General features: G+C 46.3%; 1 protein-coding gene across 1 annotated transcript in view; it reads left to right on the top strand.

The window, feature by feature from the left end:
* Window positions 1-24951, top strand: part of LOC146064682 (uncharacterized) — a 337031-nt gene that overhangs the window by 61232 nt on the left and 250848 nt on the right. Inside the window, exon 3 of the mRNA XM_083178470.1 lies at window positions 3417-3476. Coding sequence (XP_083034596.1) covers window positions 3417-3476 — 60 coding nt within the window. The remainder of the gene's footprint in view (window positions 1-3416; window positions 3477-24951) is intronic.

Here is a 24951-nt window from a genome sequence, read left to right as displayed (position 1 = left end):
GTTTGTCAAACTTAAGAGGGCCTCGTTCACGAGCCAGTCGGAGCACCGCATCTCTGTCTTTGTAGTGCAGGAAGCGGGCGATGAACGTGCGTGGGGGTGCGCCCGGTGGCGGAGCCCCGGTAGGTAAACGATGAGCCCTCTCCACGGTGAAGTGTCGGCTGAAGTCCTCAGAAGTAAACATCTCCAAAAGCCATCTCTCGAGGAATTTCTCAGGGGAGGAGCCCTCCGCTCTCTCAGGAAGACCTACAAACCGGATATTGTTACGGCGTAGACGCCCCTCCATATCGGATAGTTTGGTTTTGACAGCCGAAATCTGTGAGGTGAGATCAGCAACCGCAGATTTGAGAGGGTTAGTTGCATCCTCCAGGTCCGATATGCGGTGCTCCGCCTCTCCCACCCTCTCCCTGACTTTTTGCATATCATGGCGGATGAGGGAGATATCGGATTGGACCTGGCCAATTTTGTCCATGACTCTGTTCAGATGCTGATATGGCTAAAAGGATCTGTTGGGTGGATTGAATGGGATTTTCAGCAGTAGGTGACTCCTCCTCTGTCTGAGGGGATGGAGGGGGGTTTGAGGATTGGGAGGACTGCGCTGAGGAGGATTGGGAGCCGCAGGGGTATTTCTCCAGATGTGGTGCCGGTTTTCCCCATGGCTCGGAGTGGTGGGTACAGCAGCCCCCGCTGTATATCATAGAGGGGGTAGCAGGCCAGGTATTAATGGCAGGGGGAAGAAACGGCAGGGAGTCTCCAATCCGGGCCCCCCAACCAAATGCTGGGTGTAGCGGGGGGCAGGGGTGCCACAGAAATCAGAGGGTAGCAAAGCCACTGCAGCATGGGGTCCCTCACTCAACGCTGGGTATAACGGTGGGTAGAGTCCCAAAAGCAATATCAGAGAGTCACAAAGCCACTGGAGCATAGGTTCATGAACCAAGTGCTGAGTATAATGGAGGGCAGAGTCACAGTGGCAATATCAGAGAGTTGCAGTGACACTGCAGCGCCAGCCCACCCACCCAGTGCCGGGTAAAGTAGAGGGCAGAGTCACAGAGGCAATATCAGGGAGACACAGAGTCACTGAGGCACATGCCCACCCAGCAATTGCTGGGTATAATGGAGAGCAGGGTCGCAGAAGCAATATCCAAGGGCTGCAGGGGCACTGCAGCACCGGTACATCCACCAAGTGCTGAATATAGTGGAGGGTCACACAAGCAATATCAGGGAGACACCAAGTGTAATGGAGGGCAGAGTAATGGGTGTAGTGGAGGGCAGAGTCTCACAGAGATTTCAGATAGCACCAAAGGCACTGTAGGGGCTGAGGAGAGTTTGTGAGAGGAGGATGTGCATAAAGGGCAGGTCTCTGTTGCGCAGTACTGACCAGGGGATCAGGGCTGATCAGGGCAGGCTCCGCAGGGATGATTAAAAATGGCGCCGCCCGCCTCCACCATCAATTAGACCGGCGCCAAGCACCGGACCGGGCGCACAGGCCCGACTCACCAGCTCACCGACCGCTGAGGGGGACTGCTGCCTTCCAAAGGATGTCAGTGTGGGAGGCGCTAGATCCCCGCGTCCAGTCACCTGCTCCAGGCACGAGCAGCCGAGCAGGGGGATGGGGCGCGCGTCGGAGCCGCGCGCCGGGTCTTCAGGCGGGCGGCAAGGTAAGCGGCAGGGGAGAGGCGCAGGTCACCAGGCTGTCCTCCATCCAGAGAGGGGGGAGAATCCCAGAGAGCCCGATCCCCGTCCGCTCCGGTCCCCAAGATGGCGGAGTCCGTTCACGCTGGACCAGCAGGCCCCACCACCAAGCCTCTCCGGGTCAGCTGTAGGACGATTCAAACAGCACCACAAGCTCCAGCTGAGGTATATAGGGGGTTAGACGAGTCCAGGTAGTTAGTAAGGCACAGGAATAAGGATTTTTTGTCGGATTTATGAGGAGCTCTATGAGGGTACTACCGCTCACATGCTTGGCCAAGCCACGCCCCCATTTAATGACAAATAGGGTGAGACGGTTTTAAGAAATTAAAAATGTACTTTTATTAGATCTCTTAATAAAAGGGCATACATACCAAAAGATGTATGCAACCATCCCCACTGGCAATGATTTCCAGATTTTTACTGCTCTATTGGTGACAAATCCTCTTCTTAATTCAGTACAGAATGTATTTTCTTCGAGCCTCAGTACATGCCCGCTTGTCCTAAGTATAAGCCTGTTACTGAACAAATCATCTCCCAGTTTCTTATGATTTCCAATACTTTATCTGAACATACTAATCATATCACTCCTAACCTCTGTTTCTCCAGTGAAAACCTATTTAGCCTGGTTAGCCTTTCTTTGTATTCTAGTGATTTGAGACCTTTTACTAGTTTAGTCGCCCTTCTCTGCAGCTGCTCCAATTCATTTATGTCCTTTTTAAGGTGCGGTGCCCAGAACTGAACATAGTATTCCAAGTATGGTCTCACACCAATGCCTTGTAAAGAAGCACTATCACATTGGCATCTCTTGAATCCATTACACTGTTAATGCATGCCAGTATCCTGTTTGCTTTTGCTGCTGCACCTGAGAATTGTGCACGATTACTCAATTTATTAACTACTGTATGATGACCCCTAAGTCCTTATCCACTGCAGAATTCCCTATATTAGCTCAATTTAGCCTATAAGTAGCTTGTTCATTTTTGTTCCCATAATGAATTATTTTAAATTTTTCAACATTATACTGCATTTTCCACCTTTTCCACTTTTCCAGTTTAATTAAGTCGCTTTGTAGTTTATCTACATCCTCTCCTGAGTTAATTTCCTTACTCAATTTCATGTTGTCCGCAAATATTGCACTCTTATTGTCTGGTTTACTACCTATATGGTAATAGATACATTAAACAACGTTGGTCCCAATATTGAACTCTGTCCCTGATTGTGCAACCAGTTTTTAAGGCAATTACAAATTGTTTCTCCTACCTCTAAGTTACATAGATTTATTAATAACCTTTTATGAGGCACTGTGTCAAAAACTTTAGTGAAATCAAGGAGTACTGTATTACATCAATAGATTTCTATAAGTCCACCCCCTACTGACTTCTTCATAGAAGCTAATTAAATTAGTCTGGCGTGATCTTTTTTTGATAAATCCAAGCTAACCCTAATATCAATTATTTTCAGATGGTATCACCACTTAAAGGAATCTCTGTTGCATTTCAATTATGTTTATTCTTTAATTGAGGTGTCAGAATAATTTTTCATTGCTCTTATGAATGTGATACAGAGAGACTCTTTTTTTGAGTGGTTGTGGGTAATAACTGTTCTAGTTCAACTGAGTGTTATGATCTGTAATTTTTTATATACATTGGTATTCATTCAGACCTTGAGGTTTCAAAATGGTATCAGTTGTTAACTAGATATAATTATGGAATACATTTGTATTGCAGAGTTGCGGAATGCCGGCAGTCAAAAGACGTACCGCGGCAGTTAGAATCCGAAGGGGTTTGGTAAGTATACTTAGTTACGCAATCACACTACCCTCCCTAACTCATGCTTAACCCTAACTACCACCCCCCCCACCGTAGTGCCTAAACCGCAAAACCCCCTCTGATCCCAGCATACTTATGATTGGAGCATTGGCTGTCAGGATTCCTGTGTCTGCATTTCCAATGATGTCAGGATTCAGGCACTGGTGTTGCGCTTGAGATTCAGTGGATGGATTTTGACTGCTGGCATCACGACTGTCGTAATGCTAAACACATCCTATAATTGCATAACCGTGCCCTCTCTAGTATGTCATGGGTAGATTTATGGAGTGGGCCAGAGGATAAGTGGCCCATGGCAACCAATAAGCACTGAAGTAACATCTGTAATTTTCATAATTAAGATTCATAGCAGCTGATTGGTTACCATGAGCTTCTGGCTCACTTCTCCCTTATCACTGCTTTGTACATATAATGCTTTGTCACTAAATCAGTAAGAAGTTTGCCTTTGGTGTCAGCCATGCGAGGGGACAGTGGTGCACTATTTTGGTGTCCGTGTTGACATCCAGAACAAAAAAATGCACCTTACCCTTACCTGTATATGGTATACAATAAAGAGATGTGAATTTGGTGTGAGAATGTATAGGCCTTGGATAAAATATCCTGTATTTTTAATGTAACTTTGAATACATTTAACACATGGTACCCAGTTTCTAATTATTTAACCATTGCTTAAAACCATGAGTATAGGCTCAGATTCTTTGTATACTTTAGACCAGGGGTAGCCAACTCCAGTCTTCGAGAGCCACCAACAGTTAATTCACAGATCTCCTCAACTCCAGGTCTCCTCACAGAATCACAAGTGAAGTAATTAGCTCTACTGTACCTCTGGATCATTTATAATTTTAGACTAAATATTTAACTTTGGACATATGGGAAAATATGTACGTATGAAATTACAGCTAAATTCAGAAATAAGGCTCCATACATTTGTGCAATTTTTCTTTATTTCACCTGACAGATCAAAATCGAGCCAAATCGGATTTTTTTTTACATCCGTTTTGATTTTGGAGGTTTTTAAGATAAATCGTATGTTTAGCCATCATTGGAACATTGCGGGTGCTTTTTAGCACCTGTGATGTATCGCATCCCACTTTTACTTGGACTTCCTTGACAGCTCCCCGGGAGTCCTTTTACATGGAATAAATTTATTTACTGTAGAAAATATTTTTTTTATTATTTCGCAAAACAGCGGGACAAGCAAGCACAATATATTTCATGGACAGCAATCACAATATCTAATGTAGAAGGAATGTAGAAGTAGAGAAAATATTGTTAAAAAATAAAAGATATCAAATTTAGAATATATACAAAAACCTAATATATAAACAACAAATAAAAACAGAAAAAGGAGTGAGATATAAGGAGCTGAATATGTTTTTAAGCAAAAGTCCAAATCATGCACCTTTCACCAAAGGTACTGTAAGCAGCCATCAATATACAGAAAGCAGCTTCAACCACAAACAGAACACCTGTTACCACAAGACGTTTGTTTATATAATAATAATAATTTTATTTATGTAGCGCTATTTCATCAATAGGACTGAAGGCTCTTAACAGAATGAATGTAATACAGTACAGGAACACTGAAGTACAGAAAAGCTTTTCATAAACAATACTTAATAAAATGAAGGAAATGCTATAATAAATAAGAAAGTTTTGAGTCTGATTTTGAAGGATTCTAGAGTGGGGGCTTCTCGAACTGTGTGGGGAAGGGAGTTCCATAGAGTCAGAGCTGCATGGCTAAAAACAACCCCCAGATGACTTAAGGGACATTCTATGTACTGCTAAAAGTCCATCTACAGATTGCAGTAATTGGGTGGGACAGTATGGAATCAGAATCAGCTTCAGTTACCTTGGGCCTTGGTCATGTAGGGCTTTGAAAAGTTAATATTTAAAATGATTCGTCATTTTATGACGAATAAAATGACGTGAAGGGAGTAGATAATGGGAGTTATGTGGCTAGATTGGGGCTGGTTGGTTAACAGCCTGGCAGCTGTGTTTTCTACCAGCTGTAACCGGTGCGATTCTTTTGCTGGGATGTCAAGGTAGAGGTCATTACAGTAATCCAATCGAGATGATAGAAATTCGTGTATGACTTTTGGCAGATCTTCAGGGGGAATTAAGTGTTTGATTCTGGCTATGTTCCAGAATGAGGATTTGATTGTGGCTGATTTTAAGTGTCATTTAAGTGTCAAACCACCATCCAGCACCACACCAAGATTCCGCACATGATCAGAGTTTTGTATTTCTGTACCAGTCCTGTTGGTTGGTTGGCTATGCTCGCATTTGATGTCAAGGCCCTATCATTAGGACCTCTGTTTTATCAGAATTCAGTCTCAGCTAACTTGCACTCATCCATTCTTGGAGCTCAGCTAGACAGCCATTTAGGGTGGTTATTGGATTCTCAGTGCCCAGAGCAAAGGACAAGTACTGTTGTGTATCATCTGCATAGCAGTGGTAGACCAGGCCACGGCGCCTAATTATTTCACCAAGTGGCAGCATGTACACTGCAAAAAGCATGGTGGATAGTATAGAACCTTTTGGGACATCACATGGCAGTGGCACTGATAAAGATGAGTGTACTCCAGATACTGTGATCTGCCAGTGAGAAATAGTTTGAACCAGCTTAGTACTGGGCCATCCAGTCCACAAAAATCTTACAGGCGCTTGATGTACTGTAGCTTCAAATGTTTTTCAACATCAAAGCCTTATAAAAAAAAAAAAAAGCAGGGACCCCAGTTTCAAGAGCTGTTAACAAGGTCTTCCTATAAAAGCACAAAATTTGAAGTAGAGACTTTGCTGACATCAAAATGGGGATGTAGATGTTGTCCAATTTAATGAAATGGCTCTTTTAGCCAGAGAAAAAATTCAAAAAGGACATAGGCGTCTGATTATTCTCTTTAAAACCCATCTCTCAATCAGTAAAATTAGCACTGAGATGGACCAGAGGGTCTCTCATAATCTGCAGCATGGAGAGAGCACATAGTGAAGGAAGGGGTGCCGGACGGCTCCCCGACAATCGGGATTCCGACAGTCATTGCTCCGACGTCAGAATCCCGACTGCTCCCTCGTGGGGGTCCACGACCCCCATAGAGGGAGAATTAAATAGGTGGCGAGCCACCGTGCCCGTAGTATGGCGAGCGCAGCGAGCCCGCAAGGGGCTTCGTTGCACTCCCCCCGCTGTGCAGTCGGGATTCCGACGTTGGAGAAATGACTGTCGGAATCCCGACTGTCGGTGTGTCATACCACACCCGAAGGAAGTCCTAATGCTGCCCAGTGTGTAAATTCCCTCATGCAACAGTTTTCATAACATCTGATTGTGACCAAAGAATAGAACATTTTGGGGAAATGTTCTCTCTTCTCTCCTCCACACTATTTTCAATAGTCTTTATGTATACATCGTGCAATCAGAAGTACAGTATTTCATAAACATCAGAGTAGCATCATATTTTCCTAGGTACTCAGTAAGGGGCCTATTTATTAACATTATTTTTACTAAAATAATGTGAAAACGGGTGTTTTCGCACTCTTTTAACATTATTTTAGTTTCACTGAAATGTACTAATTATGAATTGTAGAGGTTTTCGCAAATTTCTCTTCATAAACCGATTTATCGCATTTTTTTAGAAAGTAGATCGCATTTCACATAAACATAATGGGAAATGTGATCTACTCATATTTATTAAACTTCAATTGTAAAATAAATTCGGAAGGGTCCTGTGTGATAATATCGCCACTTCTTAGTGGCGTTATCCCTGTGTGTGTGTCTACATATGTGCTATCAGCCTATTATAGCAGCCCCCTCTTCCTCTTCTCTCCCCTATGTGTATGTTTATTACATGGACTCCTCAGTCTCAGGGGAATAGAGACCTTTTATTATTGTAATCTAGTCTGCCTCCGTGCACTGTATTGGGGTTAGAGATTCCTGCAGCTCCATGTCTACCCTGTCTCCCCTGTATCCCCCCTCCCTCTCTCCCTCCCTCTGGTCGCTGCTGTCAGGGACATGATTGTTTAGCAGGACTTGGAGCACACATATATTTAAGAGGAGCACAGAACCTTCCTCTGATTTACAAGCAGCTGCCAGCTCCTGCTCGTTACACGCATATGGGCAGGTGATCTCCGTCTCTCTCTCCTGTCTTCCCCCCCTCTATCCCCCTCCTCGCTGCTGCCGGGGACATCACTGTACAGCAGCACTTCCAGCGCAGGCAGCGGAGCCCACTGATTCTTCAGGAGTACACAGGGACTCTCCTGCCTGAGCTCCTGGCTGCTGTACATTCCCCCATCTACGGCAGCAGCACTGGGGAGGGACGGGGCTGCAAGGATCTCTCCCCCATACTAATAAAAGCAGGAGCGGATGTTGGATACAGAGCTCACCTCTTTACACAGTTTTATTAAAGAACTTTAGTGAAGCACCTAGCCCTCTCCTCCGATCAGCTTCCCCAGCTCCAGTCCTGGCTGCTTGCTTTACTAGCAAGGAGCTACACAGGACACGCCGGGGGAAAGTGAAAGTAAAAGCCGGCTGTCCAACGTTCTATGAGCTGCGCATGTGCAGTATGATTAAAAGGCCATCACATTGCGATAATGGCATATATTCAAAGCCGTGGGCGAGCGGTGACTGCAAGCAGGACTTTTTGCTCGCAGGACTTTTTGCTCGCAGTCACCGCTCACCCTGTCAGTATTCAACTGACCCCCCTCATACGCAAATTCCCCCTCGCTACGTTTTTTGAGCGAGGGAGAATTGGCGTATGTGCCTCCAAAAGCTGCGAGAATCGAGGCTAATTACAGCGAGTTTGCTGCACTAGCCGCGGCTCTCGCAGTTTAGGGGAATCCTCGCCGTTCTGTGACGGCGAGGATTCCCCCGGAGCGTTGCATAGTGCGAGCGGCCGGCGCGGGGGTTAAACTGCGAGGATCACTGGTTTTCTGCGATCCTCGCAGTTTAACCCCCTCGCCAGCCGCTCGCACCGGCATTGAATACATGCCAATAACGGGGGAGAGCAGGCAGCTGGATTCGCAGAGACAGGGCTTTTTCGCAAGCCCTGTCCTGCAAGGTGAATAATGATAAATTCATGCGATTTTAAGGAAAATCGCAATGCAAATTTAATCATTATTATCACCATTTGATTACATATTTTTTTACAATTTTGATAAATGGGCCCCCAAATCTGAGTACCTAGTTTTAAATGGATGGCACTTAACAGTCTGTTCCAACACTACTTTGATACAATTAATCATTAAACAATTAATCAACATAAGTTGGACACCTACAGTATATGAAATGTTTAATGCACACTATAACTCCATTGCTGCAAAACAGCTCTTAACCCATTACTCCTTGTATAAACCCCCTCCTTTTTTTTTCTGTAACAACTGAAATCTAGGTTTATATATACCATCACATGCTGTTCAAAGGACTTGAATGCTTACATTTCTTTAAAAACTGAAAGAAGAAAAGTTCGACTTGTGTAGTGTACTTGTGTCTGCCTATATATAGGCAGACCTGTACCCACTGTTATGCACTAATTAAGGTGACTTAGTAAAAAGCTACAAGCAAGTCCGGTGATATGGAAGTACCTGGAGTGTGGTAGCTTTCTGGCATTGGCACCCTGGCTGTTGGCATATGAAAGTGGAGAGTGCTATCCTCACAACAAGGATATATATATATATATATATATATATATATATATATATTCACACACATAGAGGAATCCACACTCCAATCCAGATAAGATAGAGCACCTCACTGTTGTTTCTCCTATCTGAAGTATACACTAGGTACACCATACAGTATATAGCACTAGGGTGAAGATTTCTAGACATCTGCATAACAGAGCACACTCCAAACTTCAAATAATATCCAAAGTAAAGTCCTTTAATACATCACAACGTAATTAGCCAACGTTTCGGACCAGGTAAACAGTCCGTTGTCAAGACAGGTCACATGTCATCAACACAGCAGGGCAGTGGGCAGCACAGTGAGCCAAGCCTGGAGCGCCCTTTTTAAAGGTCATCCATCAGGATTAACTTTCTTGCACCTGTATCCAACACATTACATCAGCCCATAAGTGTCAAACTTACCAAGACGAACACCGCACTGTCACCGCCATATTCAAAAAGTAAAGAACGCCAAAATTCACACAGACTGGCTGGGCAGACACTTCTGGAACCGGAAGTAGCGTCTGTGCATTCCATTGGGCCAGAAGCATCGTGGATATGCGTTCCACGCCTGGAAACATATGGCACCCGGGAGACTCAAAGCTAATAAACATACCAAACTGCTCAAAACCACCTCTACATAAATCTACTGTATGGACAAGAGCTGCTATATAGGAACAATGCTAACCATGGGGGTTATTAGTCAATATCCAATGTAGCCACTATACCACCCACAACATGGCAGTGCGTTCCAACACAGATACCTGTGGGATGCACAATTAAAGCTGCAGTTGACTCATTGGTGTCACAGTCTCAGGTACATTACACTGGTCACCAGGCCGGGAATTGGCTAGACCTGACACAGGGGTGCGGAGTCTTACCACGCCATAGGTGTTCACCAGTGACCCCTCCAGTTGGGATTTGGGCTTCGCTGCTATGGACATGCCGGTCACGGTACCCTGAGCAGGTTCCCCATGTGGCACTGGTAACCCCTTGGAACAGGTAGCGTGGATTCAGGATTATGCGTAGTCATTTTAGCCGGGTCGTACACTGGTGGTCACGGAGCACAGTACACAAGGATCAGATAGAAGAATAGTCAGAAGGCAAGCCAAGGTCATCCACTGGTAATCACTGGGTATAGTACACGAGGATCAGGCAGGAGAGTGGTCAGAAGGCAGGCTGAGGTCATACACAGGTAACCCACGGTTCATGGTACAGAGGGATTAAGCCGAAGGATAGTCAGGAAACAAGCCGAAGTCAGTATCTGGTGATCAGGAACACAGTAAAGTACAAGGGACGCTGGAGCAGGTTGTGAGCCTATACTCTGGCAGCCTCTGTCTGCCAGAGACTGCATTTTTATAGGAAGCACAGGGAGCTAATTACTCACAGGTGCCCTAATCAATAAAGGCTGAGCATGGTCAGTTCACACTGAACTCTCCTGCAGGAGAGAGTTACCAGGTGTTGCAACTAATCAGCAGATCTCAGATCACACAGACTTTCCTGCAGCATGGAGTGGATCAGAAGCTGAAATCAGCATGCAGAGTTCTACCACACAGAGCTGTCAGCAGCAATAGACAGAGCCAGCAGGATTTTGCAAGCAGGTAACACTGAATACTACATATTGTGACATTACCCCTCCCTCTAGGGGTGGGCTCCGAACACCCCACAAGGAAATTTTCAAGGTCGTCTGCGGTGCTTCTTCTTTTTGGAAGACTGTTTGGATTTTGTTGACTGATGTGTGACCTTTGGCTCTACAAAATGGGCAGTAGATAATATTGGACGTCCCAGAAAAGAAGTGACATCATGATCTGAGCCGCACTCTGAACTTGAATCCTGGTCCATGGTCCGTGTAGGGACTTCTTGAGGATCCACCAACTTGGATGAACCTACACACATAACTCCATCTCTTAAGTCCAAGGAGTTGGGTCTCAAAATTTTTTTTTGAGATGCTCTGGGAGTTTTAGAATGTAGTCTAGCTGACTCACCACTCTGACTGACCTCAGGTGCATCAAGAATAGACCTCTCACCGGGAGTCTTGGGTCCAAATCTTTCAACCACAGCCCTGGAAAAAGAAATTAGGTATTTTAGTCGGGGGTCATGAGTCTCAATGAGTGGACTAACCCACTTCATGGCTTCCCCCCTGAATGACAAGACTAAGTACTTGACAATGTTTGCCAAATTAACCCCAGAGGATGGATCAGAGTTCATAGCATCTAAATAATAGTCTGCTAGGGCTTGGAAATGGGTGAGATCTCCATCAAATTGGACAAACTGAGGCTCTTTAGATGAATCCAATTGAACTGGATCCTCCTGAAAAATGGACTGGGAGGACAGTTTGGGTAGAGCAGGGACTCCCAGCAAGACAGGCAAATCTTCTTGAATGGCAGGCATTGGAACCTTAGAGACCATGGAGGCACTGGAGACAGGCCCGGAGGCCGCGGAGACTGGCCCGGAGGCCACGGAGACTGGCCCGGAGGCCACAGCACACAAGTCCTCATGCCCAGAGGCAAGGGCAGATAGGTCTTCATGCCCGGAGGCAAGGGCAGATAGGTCCTCATGCCCGGAGGCAAGGGCAGATTCGGGACCCCCACCAGGGGTGACGGACTCGGGACCCCCACCAGGGGTGACTGACTCGGGACCCCCATCAGTGGTGACGGACTCGGGACCCCCACGTGGGGTGACGGACTCTGGACCCCCACGTGGGGAGACGGACTCGGGACCCCCACGTGGGGAGACGGACTCGGGACCCCCACGTGGGGAGACGGACTCGGGACCCCCACGTGGGGAGACGGACTCGGGACCCCCACGTGGGGAGACGGACTCGGGACCCCCACGTGGGGAGACGGACTCGGGACCCCCACGTGGGGAGACGGACTCGGGACCCCCACGTGGGGTGACGGACTCGGGACCCCCACGTGGGGTGACGGACTCGGGACCCCCACGTGGGGTGACGGACTCGGGACCCCCACGTGGGGTGACGGACTCGGACCCCCACGTGGGGTGACGGACTCGGAACCCCCACTTGGGGTGACGGACTCGGAACCCCCACTTGGGGTGACGGACTCGGAACCCCCACTTGGGGTGACGGACTCGGAACCCCCACTTGGGGTGATAGACTCGGAACCCCCACTTGGGGTGACGTACAGAGCCCCTTCTTGAGGCAAAGTGCTCAGTGGCCCCACTTGGGAAGCCACACTCAGAGACTCCTCCTTGGGTGTGACGACCAGAGTACCTTTCTGGGGTGCGATGCTCGGAGATCCCTCTTGGGGTAATATACTCAGAGAACCTTTTTGGGGTACCACTTTCAGAGACCCCTCTTGGGGTACTATACTCTGAACCCCTTCCTGAGGCTTGAAACTCTTGAGAACCCTCCGGGGAAATGACAGTCTGAGGCCCTTCCTGGGGTATGACCCTCCGAGACCCCTTCTGAGGTGAAAGACTCTGAAACCCTTCTTGGGGCTCGTCACTCTGAGACCCCTCTCGGAACTCAACATTGGGGAATTAATTTTGGAGTACAGCACTTTGATGCCCTTCCTGGGACTTAACACTAGGAAGCCCCTCTTTGGGCAAGAAACTAGGAAGCTCCTCCTGGAGCACATTACTCGGAAGCCCCTTCTTGGACTGGACTGACAGGACTCCATCTTTGGGTTTGATACTCCCCTCCTGGGGCTTGTAACCATGAACCCCCTCCTGGGGCTGGATGGACAGGACCCCCACCTGGGGTTGGACTGATGGGACCCCCTCTCGTGGTGAGACTGAATGGACTCCCTCTTGAGTTTGGACCAACAGGGGCCCCTCTTGGGGTGAGGCTGGCTGGACCCTCTCATGGACTTGGACCAACAGGACCCCCTCTTGGGGCTTGCGACCATGAACACCTTCCTGAGGCTGGACCTGGGCTATACAGTTCTTCAAAGAAATTTTGGTCCTAGGACCCCAGTTGTAACCATAGGATTCCCTCTGGGTTAGAACGGAACCTACTGCTCTATTTCGGGTCCCACGTAGGGAACAATCCCCGATGAAATGGGCTCCACAATAAAAGCATAGGCTGAGGGATCTACGCCGCTGGCACTCCTCATCAGACAACTGGGGATGAGAATGACTCAGGTACCTGTCCTTGCAGGGCACAGATGTAGATGCCACTGGAGTGCCCGGAATGTCATCAGAGGGTTTCACAGGCACTGAACCTAGAGTGGAAGGTACCGTGCCACTAGAAGGACTGCCTAGTAAGACGGTAATCACTGAAAACACCTTAGTCAGTAGCTCCTGCAACTGCTGCATTAAAAGGTGAATAATCTTTAATGCCTCTGACACTGGTTCCACAGATATTGGAGGAGATGAAGCGAAGTCCATCCGCTGTAACAGAGTCTGTATGCTTTGTATGATCAGAGCTTGGTTCTGCTCTTGCTTACAGACCCTAGCAGACAGTTGCTCCCATAGCTCCTTTTTTGGGCCAGAGTATTCTGTCACGGTCTCAGGTACATTACGCTGGTCACCAGGCCAGGGATTGGCTAGACCTGACACAGGGGTGCGGAGTCTTACCACGCCATAGGTGTTCACCAGTGACCCCTCCAGTTGGGATTTGGGCTTCGCTGCTATGGACATGCCGGTCGCAGTCCCCTGAGCAGGTTCCCCATGTGGCACTGGTAACCCCTTGGAAACAGGTAGCGTGGATTCAGGATTATGCGTAGTCATTTTAGCCGGGTCGTACACTGGTATGTCACGGAGCACAGTACACAAGGATCAGACAGGAGAATAGTCAGAAGGCAAGCCAAGGTCATCCACTGGTAATCACTGGGTACGGTACGCGAGGATCAGGCAGGAGAGTGGTCAGGAGGCAGGCTGAGGTCATACACAGGTAACCCACGATTCACGGTACACAGGGATTAAGCCGAAGGATAGTCAGGAAACAAGCCAAAGTCAGTATCTGGTGATCAGGAACACAGTAAAGTACAAGGGACGCTGGAGCAGGTTGTGAGCCTATACTCTGGCAGCCTCTGTCTGCCATAGACTGCCGTTTTATAGGAAGCACAGGGAGCTAATTACTCACAGGTGCCCTAATCAATGAAGGCTGAGCATGGTCAGTTCACACTGAACTCTCCTGCAGGAGAGAGTTACCAGGTGTTGCAACTAATCAGCAGAGCTCAGATCACACAGACTTTCCTGCAGCATGGAGTGGATCAGAAGCTGAAATCAGCATGCAGAGTTCAACCACACAGAGCTGTCAGCAGCAATAGACAGAGCCAGCATGATTTTGCAAGCAGGTAACACTGAATACTACATATTGTGACAATTGGGCAGTATTCAATGAGGCTATTTTGCCATGTTCTACAGCGAATGTGTGCTATTTTCGTGGAAGACGATTTATTTGTGTCAAGAAGTGAATCACCCTATTCAACAAGCACTATTCGCCGACAACGAACAGTGAACGACTGACAATTCGCTGTCTGATAGTCACCGCAATTCGCTGTGGTTTTTCAATGGGTTTTTCTCTTTCGTCCAGTCCGGTGACACAGCTCATGATGGGATGTAGGAGGGGTCCGCAGGAGCCAGGCACCTATGCTTTAAAGTCTTTGGGAGCAGGCTCCTCCCTACCGCATCCCAAAATGCTTCAGTTCATTTTAGGTGCCCACATGAGTGGGTGCTATGCTTCGCAGCGGCAGTATTCTTTTTGGATTTTTGCTAAAGATAGTTAGATTTTTATTATTTTATTAATTCACTAGCTTAGAGCAGGTTCTCCAGTGTGTTACTTCATACTGAAGTTCGCACACAGTGAGAGCGCAGCAGAGGCTGACAGAAGCATGTCCTGTCAGCTCTTTGTGTGCAGAGGGACACTTTTTACTCCCTCTGCACAGTGCTTAACCTCTCATCAATAGAGGTTTTCCTGGGCCCCAAGGGTGTCCTAACCAGCTCCTTACAGAGGGGGATCTTGGGGGACGGACCCCCCGCGATGGCGGCCGCCATCTTGGAAAGGCTTAAAGACTGAAATCCCGCCAGGGAGTTGAAGTCTTTTACAGGAGTCCGGTGCTGCCGGACAACTCCAAGTGGTCCCATATACACGGAGGTAAGAAGAGTGGGAGCAGCTGAAGGGGGAGAAAGCACCAAATTGGCTAGTCTCCCCTCTGAAGCAGAGACTTGGTCTCTTCCTGCACTGTGTTTTTGGTGCCTTTTCTCCGTGCTGCGGAGCAAGGTGGATTACTACACAGACTCCAGTCTCTTCTGAGAAGCGTTTTCCTCACTGATCGCTGACAGGAAAACAGCACAAGATAAGTACTCTGATACATTGCTCTGTGCGGTGCCTGTCATTTTGCATTGTGTTATTTGCATGGCTGAAGGGTTCACTTCTGCTGCAATGGAGGAGGGAGCGCTGGACATGTTTAATTATTGCAAAAAATGTGAAGCAAAATTTACATGTGAACAAGAGGACCAGGGGGATTTATGCCCGTCCTGTGAAGCTGTTCTCAGTTGGTCACGCGCCCCAAGAACTGAGATAGCTGAGCCAGCCTGGGTTGTGGCATTAGGCAGGTCTATAAATGCCTTAACAGAGGCTTTGAATAGGCAGAAGGACTCCTTGTTAGGGTCTCCTGGCCATTTCCCCTTGCCATTTCCCCTCTTCTCAGGTTTCTGGGGGGTCAATTACCCCGACTCAGGGGGACCCCATTTGGTTGCAAGCTATGCAAGATACTGCTCAGGGAGTACATAAAATGACAGCCTTGATGGAGCAGTTCACTAAATCCTCTGACAATAGTGTGCTTAGACACCCTGTTTCTACACCACCCCTCTTAGAGGGAGATTCTGGGGATGATGGTGTGTGTGAGGAGAATTGGAGTTGGGACAAGAGTGATTAGCTTCAGGCATTGAGGATTTGATTGTGGCTGTAAAACACAGCATTGCCTGTTCAAGTGGGCGCTGCCTTAAAAGATCCAGTGGACAAAAAGGTAGAAGGTTGCTTGAAAGCTATCTTTGAAGGCGTGGGATTCACACTGCATCCCGTTATTGCCTCTGCTTGGGTTGCAAAAGCAATGATCAAGTGGGCAGAGGATCTGAGTAGTCAGCTTCACCAAAATGCTGAAGCTTTTATACTGGCTGAAAAGCTGAGATGTGCTGCAGAGTATGTTTGGGAGGCCGGTGAGGAAGGAGCTAAGATGGCGTCCAGAGTATCTGTCACCTCTGTTACTGCTAGAAGGGCTCTTTGGCTAAAAGCTTGGGACGCTGATAGTGAATCAAAAAAGTCCCTGGAAACCTTGCCGTTTAAGGGTGAGTTATTGTTTGGTTCTGAACTGGAAGCCATTATTAAGCAGGCTACTGGTGGTAAGAGTACATTTCTCCCTACCACATCCAAGAGTACGGGCTCCAAGTTTGGAGTATTCAAGCCGTCCTTTTGCTCATCCTTTCGAGGAGGAGCATCCAATAGAGGACAGACAGGCTGTGGTAGATTTCAGGCCAATAGAGGAAAGAACTCCAAATCTCGCTTTGGGGCCTTTACAAAAAAGCATGCAGCAAAAGGTGATAAGTCCTCTGCATGTTCTGGGCTCAGAGTGGGGGGTCGCCTCCTGCACTTTCGGGACAGGTGGAAGGACTCCATAAGAGATCTTTGGGTCCATTCCATTATTTCCAAAGGTTACCGGATAAATCTCAGGGGCACCCCACCAAAGAGATTTCTTCCTACACCTTTGCCACGGACCACAGCACAGAGGTCCGTCCTTCTGGGGGCAACCTTGTCTCTCAAGGAGAAGGGAGTAGTGATTCCAGTACCTCAGGAGGAAAGGAAAAAGGGATTTTATTCGATTATTTTCCTAGTCCCCAAACCAGACGGGTCTTTCAGGCCTATTCTAAATTTAAAATCTTTAAATGTTCACTTATAGGTAGATCATTTTCGTATGGAGTAGCTGCGTTCTGTGCTCTTAAGCATAGAGCCGGGATAGTTTGTGGCATCTGTGGATATTCAGGATGCTTACCTCCATGTGCCCATTTACAAAGAACACCAGTCAATTTTCAATAGGAGAAAACCATTGGCCGTTTCAAGCTCTGCCGTTTGGTTTGGCAACGGCTCCGAGAGTATTCACGAAAGTGATGGCGGTCATGGCTGCAGCTCTCCGTCTGAAGGGAATAGTAATTATTCCTTACCTGGACGACCTTTTATTCAAGGTGTAGTCGGCGGGAAATCTTCAGGAACACCTGAGTATCGCAACACAGTTCTTGCAAGATCAGGGTTGGGTGCTAAACATCCTCTCCTCCTCGCCCACGCAGCGTCTGCAATTTCTCTGAGTGATTTTGGACACACACCTTCACAGGGTGTTTTTACCACATTCCAAGGCAGTGGAGATTCGTCAGATGGTGCTGTCAATCCTTCAGGCTTCTGCACCAACGGTGTGGCAGGGAGTAAGGTTGCTGGGCAAAATGGTAGCAACCTTCGAGACAGTGCAGTTTGCAATATTCCATTCGAGGAGTTTCCAGTGGAACATTCTATCGTGCTGGTCAGGGAATGCAAAGACTATGAAGCAAGAACGGTTGGTTCTGTTTCAGCAGTCGAGAGTATCCCTGGAATGGTGGTCAGATATAGAGACTCTGCAGCTGGGGCGTTCCCTTTGCTCCCTGGGATTGGCTGGTCATTATGACAGATGCCAGCCTCAGGGGTTGGGGAGCAGTTGTCCTTCACCTACGGCTACAGGGTCTTTGGTCCAAGGGAGAATCCAGGCTTCCTATCAACGTACTGGAACTGAGAGCAGTATGGAATGCCTTATGTCAAGCAGAAGAGTTTCTGAAGGGATTACCACTACGAGTTCAATCCGACAATGCCACAACAGTGGCGTACCTGAACCATCAGGGAGGAACTCGCAGCAAGATGGCAATGGAAGAGAGAGTGCGAATCTTCACCTGGGCGGAAGTACAGGTGCCGGCACTGTCGGCTGTGTTCATTCCGGGGATCCGAAATGTAGAAGCAGACTTTCTCAGCAGAGCGGATCTGCTGGAGGGGGAATGGTAACTTCAACACAAAGTTTTCCAAGAGATTGTAGACCGCTGGGGACTGCCAGAAATAGATCTAATGGCGTCAAGAAACAACTGTCAGGTACCAAGGTTTTGCTCCCGGTCGAGGGACCCGTCAGCTTGGGCGGTGGATGCCATGACAATCCCTTGGTGTTTCAGCCTGGTATACATATTTCCCCTGTTTCCAATGATCTCGAGGGTGTTGAAGAGAAAAAAGAACCAGAGTGTACCAGCCAAACTGATTGCACCAGAATGGCCCAGGAGGTCATGGTACTCTGACATACTGAGATTGTCAATGGACTCTTGGCAACTACCTCTTTGTCTGGATTTGCTAAGACAAGGACCGTTTCTACACCTGGACCTAGCTCGTCTCAATTTGATGGCATGGCTTATGAGTCATCCTAATTAAAAAAAAAAGGGCTTATCGGATGCGGTCATACAGACCATGCTCAGGGCCCGAAAACCGGTGTCAGCAGCCAATTACCATCGGGTCTGGAAGATTTACATCAGGTGGTGTGAACGACAGAGAGTTCACACATCTAGGTTTAAGATGGCGAGGCTACTGGAGTTTCTACAGGATGGCCTTTTGTCTGGACTTAGCTGACAGTCTTTGAAAGTGCAGATTTTTGCACTATCCATTTTCTTTCAAAAAAGGGTGGCTCTGTTACCAGAGGTTCAGACCTTTTTACAGGGTGTGACCAGGATTAAACCCCCATACAGGCACCGTGGGATATGTCTCTTGTTCTGTCTGTGTTGCAAAAAACTCCATTTGAGCCACTGAGAACGGCTGATCTCAAATATGTTTCTTGGAAACTTACATTTTTATTGGCCATTGCCTCAGCTAGGTGTGTGTCAGAGTTGGGTGCCTTATCCTGCAAGTCACCGTTTTTGATTTTCCATGATGACAGGGCTGTGCTCAGAACAGCACTGATTGGTTGTTACAGGTCGCAACTCTTAGGTGCATGGTGGTGGATCATGTCCCCAAACTAAGTAGAGGAGGTGACCGTAAACTGGCACTCCGTTGTCTTGAAGCTCGGTGGATTCATCAACTAGATACCATTGTACCACAAGGATTAAATTAACCCAACCCTTTAAATTGTTTTTTAGGTACATGAGTGTGGACTGTTGACTATTGGTGCCGAATGACACTGCAAACTTGCCTTTTTTCCCCCACACATACCAGATTTTTGTGTGGTGTGAAATTGGCATATGACCATTGGTATTGATATGGATGTTCAGTACTTTGAAGACAGTTAGCTGTTATGAGATTTGTATATATGTACAGTATATAGTGTATATGTATCTTGTTTGTTTGCATGTTGTATGTTATTGTGTTTTGTGATGAACTTATATAATTTGGAACCTTGATATGATGACCTAGTTTGATATGGGTTATGGGTGTCTTGCCTATGCTTCTTTTATTGCATTTTACGGGTGTTTTTAGTGGATCATCATCTGACACACTTGGTTGTTGCGCCGTATTCAATTTTGTGGAGCAAAGATAATTATTGAAAAATGTAAGAAATAATATATAAAAATTGTAAAATCTGATATTAAAAACATCAAAATATAGTAAAAATGTAGATAATGCACAAAAATAGTTTTTTTTTAATGTTTTTCTATGTTTATAAGTGTTTGTGTAATAATTTTTCATATGTGACGATGAGATATTTGTATTATGTCACCAGCACTGGTTGAGTGTTGCACATATCAATGTGAACTCGGTTTTCTGCACCGTCTTAATATTATTCAATGAGTCAACTTCAGCTTTAATTGTGCATCCCACCGGTATCTGTTGGAACACACAGCCATATTGTGGGCGGTATAGTGGCTACTGTACATTGGATATTGACTAATAACCCCCACGGTTGCTGTCCATACAGTATATTTATGTAGAGGTGGTTTTGAGCAGTTTGGTATGTTTACTAGCTTATTGTCCTGGGCGCCGTATGTTTGCAGGCGTGGAACGCCTATCCACAATGCTTTCGGCCCAGTGGAACGCACAGATGCTACTTCCGGTTCCGGAAGCGTCTGCCCGGCGAGTCTGTGTGAATTTTGGCGTTCTTTACTTTTTGAATATGGCGGTGACATTGCGGCATTCGCCTTGGAAAGTTTGACACTTATGGGCTGATATAATGTGTTGGACACAAGTGCAAGAGAGTTAATCCTGATGGATGACCTTTAAAAGGGGTGCCCCAGGCTTGGCTCGCTGTGCTGCCTTTTGTATCATGCACAATAAAAAAGGAATATAAAATTAAAAGTTTTGCCACCTGCAACAGCAAAAACATGAATTATTTGATGCAGTGCAGGTGTCAGAAACAATATATTGGTAAAACCAGCCGAGCTCTAAAAACCCGCTTAGGAGATCACTTCAGAAATATAAGAATTGGGGTAGACAGTCACTGTATGTCGGCCCACTTTAAACAATCACACAACTGCTCTATAAATGTATTAATACATTTTTTAAAGTCATAGAAAAAGTGAAGGGCAATTGGCGCAAAAAGAATATATAAGTGGCTTTAGCGCAGGCTGAGATGCGCTTGCTCTATGAACTCAAGACTCTTAAGTCCCCAAGGATTAAATGGGGACTTCGAGCTAAAGTGGTTCATGTAGGAAAAAAGAAAATACATTTTTACTAAATTAGTTTATAAATCTAGTGCAGTGTTTTTTCATCATTACAATTGATTTTTTTTATATTTCTTTCAAAATAAACTAAGTTGCTATAATTTTTCCTTAGCCATTGAAAATTATAAATGAGTTTTCTTTAAAGGATGTACATGTAAAAAGAGGGAATATGTCTTATATAAATATAACACAGTTTTCGATTAATCATGACAAACGATCAAAAATGATGAGATAGCTTTAAGAGAACCCTAGAATAGGCATATGAAATTAGTCCCATAAGGAACATGGATGAAAGATACCTATGGGTATAAAGTTGACCACGTGATCACCTTCACCTGAGCATTGATGAAGATCCCTTAGTGGATTGAAATGCGTTGGCGGTGGGTGGATGTGGTCACCCTTATTCATTTTATCTCACTTGACATTATCCAGCTAACCCTGGGGATTTACAAAAAAGAAAAGCATCCACAAGGAACTTGCTGCGTTGTCAGCTCAAAGCCGGCATTCTATCACAAAAAGCTGGGAGAGAACCAGCGTCTGCAATAGAAATCTCAATCACAGGCGGCACGGGGAGGATCAAAAGCCGGCCGCACGATAGTAACTCCTGCATAGACAGCTCCTGCAGGGATTGTCTCTCCATAGAAATCTACTTGTCTACACTGTTGAAAGCCGGGACCACGGCTGCAGCAGAGGTTAACAGAGCTTTTCAATTACCTCTATGCCATTAATTATAAGGAGAGGATGGGAGTGAAGGTACAAACTTTTTACCTGCCTTTCCCACCCCGTATCACCCCTTGTAGATATTTGACCACAGTATTGTCAACAGCACCCTGTATTCAAAATTGAAGTTATTCCATATTTACAAACAAAGTAATTACACATTTTTTAAAACCTTTATAAAATACAAGTAAAATGTACAGAAGTGGTATTTACTTGTGGCTGGAGTACGTCTTGATTAGGGAAGCCAATCCCGGGGCATTTTTTCAATCCCGGGATTCGGGATTGAAAAATGCTCAATCCCGGGATTCCCGGGATCCCGGGATTGGCTTTCCTAATAAAAAAACACCCTGGTCGCCCCGCATTTACTTACATTTGCAGGGGCGGCCGGCGGCCGGGTTGATGGGTGGGAGCCGGGATGCCGGGTGGGCAGCTTCATCCGGCCGGCGGCAGGGTGGGAGCTGGGATACCGGGTGGGCAGCTTCCTACTTCGGGGCCTGGATTGCTGGGTCGGCTGGCTGGCTGGCTAGGTGGGCGGGCGGGCGACTTCATAATGCGGAGTTGCTTGCTTGCTGGGTGGGCTGGCTAGGTGGACGGGCGGCTTCATCTCTGCCTGCCTGTCTGCGCAGCGTGACCTCTTGTCACACTGAGAGGTAACGCTGTGCAGGGTTGCTCTGCCGGGTATGGGAGTATGCTGTCTAATGCGCATGTGCATTAGACTGCACATGCGCAGTCTAATCCCGAAAATCCCGGGATTGGAAACTCCAATCCCGCGATTGAAATCCCGGTGTTTTCAGGGCCAAATCCCGGGATCCCGCCGATCCCGATCCCGGGATTGGCCACCCTAGTCTTGATGTTAACAGTTATTTGGGTACTTGTGTACTAGCACCCGTCGCCCATCACAGACCATAAGCAGTGTTCCCTCTAAGCTGTGCGCACGTGCGCGCGCACACAACTCGATGAGCGTGCGCACAGACATTACAACAGAGCGCACAAAGCAGCAGTGGTCACTTTTTGCAGTTGTGGACTCAATTAGTGTGTGTTTCACCCATTAACTACATTGTGTGCTGTGTTTTGAATGTTTAAATGTTTAATATAATTTTGAAGTAAAGTTAACACAAATGCTAAATGTCATTTTCCAGTTATATATAAGTGACGCACAAAAATTTAAATTTCCTTCCAAAGTTGCACAGCCAAAATCTTTTGCCGCACACAGCCTTCGCAAAATTAGAGGGAACATTGACCATAAGGCATGTGATGCGATGCGCTGTTATACAATTTTGAATTGTATGCGATTTAAGATTGTATAAGCACCCTAATGGGGGCTTACAATGTTAAATGCACCCCCACGCCACCCCCACTATGAACGTGAACCCGAAGCGTGGCGAGCGGCGACGGTACGCATCCTACGACCTTTTCATACCCTCACTATCCATGTCGGCGTGGAGTTGATTTTATATAGTTTGGCGAGCGTAGCAAGCCACCGAGCCCAAAGCGTTGCGAGCACACGCGGAATACATGTAAAGTAATATGCGTCCCCTCGCGGGGCACGCTGCGCTCGCCACGCTTCGGGCTCGGTGGCTCTCTGCTCTCGCCACACTATATAAAATTAACTCCATGGCGACATGGATAACGGGTGTATGAATAGGTCGTAGGACGCGTAGCGCCTTCCCTCGCGGGCTTGCTGCGCTAGCCACGTTTCGGGTTCACGTTCATAGTGGGGCTGCATTTAACATTGTAAGCACCCATCGCCACACTAATCTATTCTCAACTCCACGCCGATGTGGATAGTGGGGGTATGAAAAGGTCGGAGGACTCGTACCGCCGCCCCTCGCAGGCTCGCCACGCTTTGGGTTGGCGTCAATAGTGGGGTGGCGTTCACAATGGGGGGGCATTAATTAATACCCATGACGGGGTCATATACAATGAGAAATGGGCCATATTGGCCCATTTCCCATCGTTTCCTATGTAAAATATGGTTAATCGCGTCCATCGCATCTTGTATCATTATAATGGCACACGACCAACACGATTAACGCGATTACAACGTTAAAAATAATTTAACATTGAACCATATGGCAAAATCGCGTCGGTCGCGTCGTGTGCCATGTTAATGCACGCGACCGCCGCGATCAACGCGATTTTGCCTTTGCCGGCAAAATGGACCTGATTTCAAAGGAAATCTGGTCCATCGCGTTGGTCGTGTACCTTAACTTAAGGTACACGACCTGTAACGACGGGCGCCGTGCTAGGAAACAAGTACCAAAATCTACAATCATAAAATATAATACAATAATAACATCACATTTAGAAACCCTTTTCTAACACATATTAACCCCGGCACTTAAAAAGGCTTTTACATGTTTACACTTATTTGAAACTATTATGTAGTATGCGAATTGCACTGGGTATCACTTAGGATTTATATTTACACATATATTAATATTAATTTTAAACTTAAAGTAAATTTTGGAGTAGGCCTCACAGGAAATGAGGTCACTCCCACTGACCTATAAATAAGGAAAAGGCCCACAATTAAATCCACTCTTGTGAGCTGGATTCATTGGAGGACACACACATACTGTATTGCACCAGACCTAGGTAAGAACCCACCAATTATCTCCACTATTTCACTACCATTAATAGTTTGTTAAGTAGACCTATGCACTGGTTTTATTGCTTGTGATCTCTAAAATGATCTCAGTTAAAGTTTACCTGTTCTTTGTAACTATAATTGTTAGAAAAAGGTTTTTATTTATTTATTGATGAATTGCTAATGCATTATATATATATATATATATATATATATATATAGAGACAGTTGGGTTCTCAGGTTGGCACTCTGGTTAAAGATGAAACTGTTCCGGTGCCAGGCACATAATGTGGTTAATAGAAAGCACTTACCCCCTCGCAGAAAGGATTGGAGCCGGCACACAGTAGTAGGCGAAGAAAAAAAAGGGTTTATTGCAATTACATTGCACAAAGAGACAGCTGCCGACCTGAGAGCCGTTTCAACTGAATGTGATGAAAACTGCTCACATGCAGTTGAAACGGCTGTCAGGTCGGCAGCTGTCTCTTTGTGCAATGATGTAATTGCAATAAACCCTTTTTTTCTTCACCTACTACTGTGTGCCGGCTCCAATCCTTTCTGCGAGGGGGTAAGTGCTTTCTATATATATATATATGTGACAAGTGGATAAAGTAGCGGCGACTAATTGTTTATAACCAGCAATCTGGTTAGGAGATATAAAACTTAAATGTATAGATTTATTATATGGAGATAAAAAAAGGTGTTACATAAAAAACTTTTTTTTACAATAAAGCATAAAATGGCAATCAAATAGGTAAAAAGAGGAAAAGTGCTTAGCTTGAGCATGTAGTTGGAGGCTAAAATCACCCAACGCGTTTCGTCCTGTCAGACTTCATATGTGAAAGGCTATACTGGTAAAATAGTAAT

This window comes from Crinia signifera, chromosome 1 (genome assembly GCF_055691185.1).
Source record: "Crinia signifera chromosome 1, ASM5569118v1, whole genome shotgun sequence".
In the NCBI taxonomy this organism is placed as follows: Eukaryota; Metazoa; Chordata; class Amphibia; order Anura; family Myobatrachidae; genus Crinia; species Crinia signifera.
Note: the sequence above shows the minus strand (reverse complement) of the source record. Positions and strands in the feature narration are given on the sequence as shown.